Genomic DNA, 2500 nt, shown 5'->3' on the forward strand with positions numbered 1-2500 from the left:
GGCTTAAAGGGGCTGCGATTAAAATTAGGGTTTAAAGGGGCTGTGATTAAGATTAGGGTTTAAAGGGGCTGCGATTAAGATTAGGGTTGAAAGGGGCTGCGACTCGTGTGGCTCGAACTTACCTGGTGATCTGGACCTTCTCGATGACGTTGCCGTTGTCGCCGTAAAGCCACAGGGTGAGGTGGCCCTGGACCCAGTCCTCGGCGTTCTTCGGGTGCGCCGTGTCAATCACTATCTGGTAGTGGTAGTCTGGGGGAAGAGACGGGTCGTTGGGGCGAATTACGACTTTTGCAAAGGGGGAATCATGGGCTTGGACATTTGCCTGTGTTGATAGTGCCGAGTACATATATTATTCATGACCATTGAATTTAGATGAACGTAATAATGCACTAGTACTATTAGTAAAGATTCGTAGAAAGTAGTTACTTGATAAACTTCCCTTTTGTAGAGTAGAAAAATACTTACAGCAGTATGGAGCTTTTGAGTCAGTGTCAAAATACATCCTCACATTCTCTCGGGTTTTGGCCGTGTACTGGTCGGCGTGGATACCCATGAACGCGCACGCGGAGTTGTCTTCGTTGCAACTAGCACATCGACCCTGAGGAGGCAAAGGACTTTCAAAGAATAAAGGTAACACGTTATAGTTTGAGGTTTAGCAACGCCAGAGACCTACTTTGCAATTTTTTCCAGGAAGCAAACAAGGTTCACTTCGTTTCTTTACTGATTTGCTGCACCATTACTGAAGTTACTAAAATTTGATAATACAAAAAGACGAGTGAAACTTTCCAAGAGTTGAGCCTAAGAATATATCTTCAGTCCATACCTGTTCAAAGGAATCGTAATCAATGCACTCGTGCGCCAGGTAAGGACAAGGCTCTCCCAGGGAATCCTCGAAGAGTTCCACGGAGCGGTCGTGGCTGCAGGCTGCGAGGTCTCGGCCGCCCTCGCCGATGTCGTCAATGATTTCGATGCCGATGGAGACGGGGTCGCAGCCCGGCTGGTCGTGGCCGGAGTTCGGATAGAAGTCCACGTTGCCCATCTCCTGCTCCGTGCCGTAGCCCAGCACGTAGATGGTGTCGGCGTCGGTGTGGATGTTGTCGACGAAGACGGCGTCGGTGGCGTCCAGGTGGATGAAGCTCGGCGTCTCCGTGAAGTAGGGTCCGGCGGGGTCCAGGCCGGTGATGCGCCCGAGGCCGCTGATCCGCTCGCCCGCGTAACCGGACACGTGGGAGCCCAGCGAGTGGCCGATCAGGTGCACGTTCGCCGGATCGACCCCGTAATTGTCGATGAAGAAGTTGACGAGGTAGGCGATCTCGAGGCCGACCACTCGGGTGTTGGCGGTGGCAGAGTAGTACATGGGCAGAGAGCCTGCTCCCCAGTTCACGCGAATCACGTTATAGTCTCCCTGGGTTATCATTGCCCTGGCCATTCTCTGGAAAACCACAAGAACATTTTTCATAACCGAACTCAGTATGTTACTGTGGTTACATGAAGACATATATCACATGCTCTGACATGAAAACGGATATATCACAAGTTCCATGAAACGAACATAACTTTCGTATTCGTATTTTGTTGAGAATCCAAAAAAAAATATTCACAGATATGCATCCCACTCTTAAATTCTAATGGCTCGTCCTAGACAAAGTCCTCGGTTGGAAATCATCACAATTTTGTTCCTTAAAAACGAAAATAATCATGGCCACTGCTGCTGAAGACTCACCCTCAGCCACTCAGTGTTGCCGGTGTCGATGAAGCCGTGGGTGATGAACTTAATGGGTTTGGCAGGATCGAAGGTCGTGGCGTCAATGACAGCTTTGTCGGCAGTAAGGAAGGTGTCCTGATGGAGAGGGGAAGTTCTCTTGCAATTCATCATTCTTTTAAATGCATTTCCATAAAACTCCGTCAACAAAACATTTTTCAACATTGTAGTAATTCAAGCTCTGTCGTTGCACAAACTCGCGTGGATAACTGCCCTGGTACCCAGCTGTGTAGGTACCCCATCAATATATATATATATATATATATATATATATATATATATATATATATATATATATTAGTTTATATATCCATATACATATATACATACATACATATATATATACATATATATATATATATATATATATATATATATATATATATATATATATATATATATATATATATATATATATATATATATATATATATATATATATATATATATATATAGATGCATACATATGTATACCTCTCTCTCTCTCTCTCTCTCTCTTTCTCTCTCTCTCTCTCTCTCTCTCTCTCTCTCTCTCTCTCTATATATATATATATATATATATATATATATATATATATATATATATATGTACATATATATATACATATACATATACATATATATGTATATGTATATGTATTTATACATACATACATTCATATATATATAGACAGATATAGATACATACATATACGAACACACATACACACGAGACGGCCCCCCTACCGTTGTCTCTCC

General features: G+C 43.1%; 1 protein-coding gene across 2 annotated transcripts in view; it reads right to left on the reverse strand.

Moving 5' to 3' along the window:
* Window positions 1-2500, reverse strand: part of LOC113817772 (pancreatic triacylglycerol lipase) — a 7076-nt gene that overhangs the window by 2515 nt on the left and 2061 nt on the right. For both annotated transcript variants that reach the window (XR_011398344.1, XM_070118401.1), the window contains exons 2-6: window positions 2489-2500; window positions 1724-1840; window positions 824-1432; window positions 466-598; window positions 123-249 (exon numbers count right to left, since the gene is read on the reverse strand). The exon at window positions 2489-2500 is cut by the window's right edge and continues 146 nt beyond it. Coding sequence is in view for 1 of the 2 variants with exons in the window: in XM_070118401.1 (XP_069974502.1) it covers window positions 123-249; window positions 466-598; window positions 824-1432; window positions 1724-1840; window positions 2489-2500 (998 nt within the window). In the remaining variant the exon portion in view is untranslated. The remainder of the gene's footprint in view (window positions 1-122; window positions 250-465; window positions 599-823; window positions 1433-1723; window positions 1841-2488) is intronic.

This window comes from Penaeus vannamei, chromosome 42, assembly GCF_042767895.1.
Source record: "Penaeus vannamei isolate JL-2024 chromosome 42, ASM4276789v1, whole genome shotgun sequence".
NCBI classification, from domain to species: domain Eukaryota; kingdom Metazoa; phylum Arthropoda; class Malacostraca; order Decapoda; family Penaeidae; genus Penaeus; species Penaeus vannamei.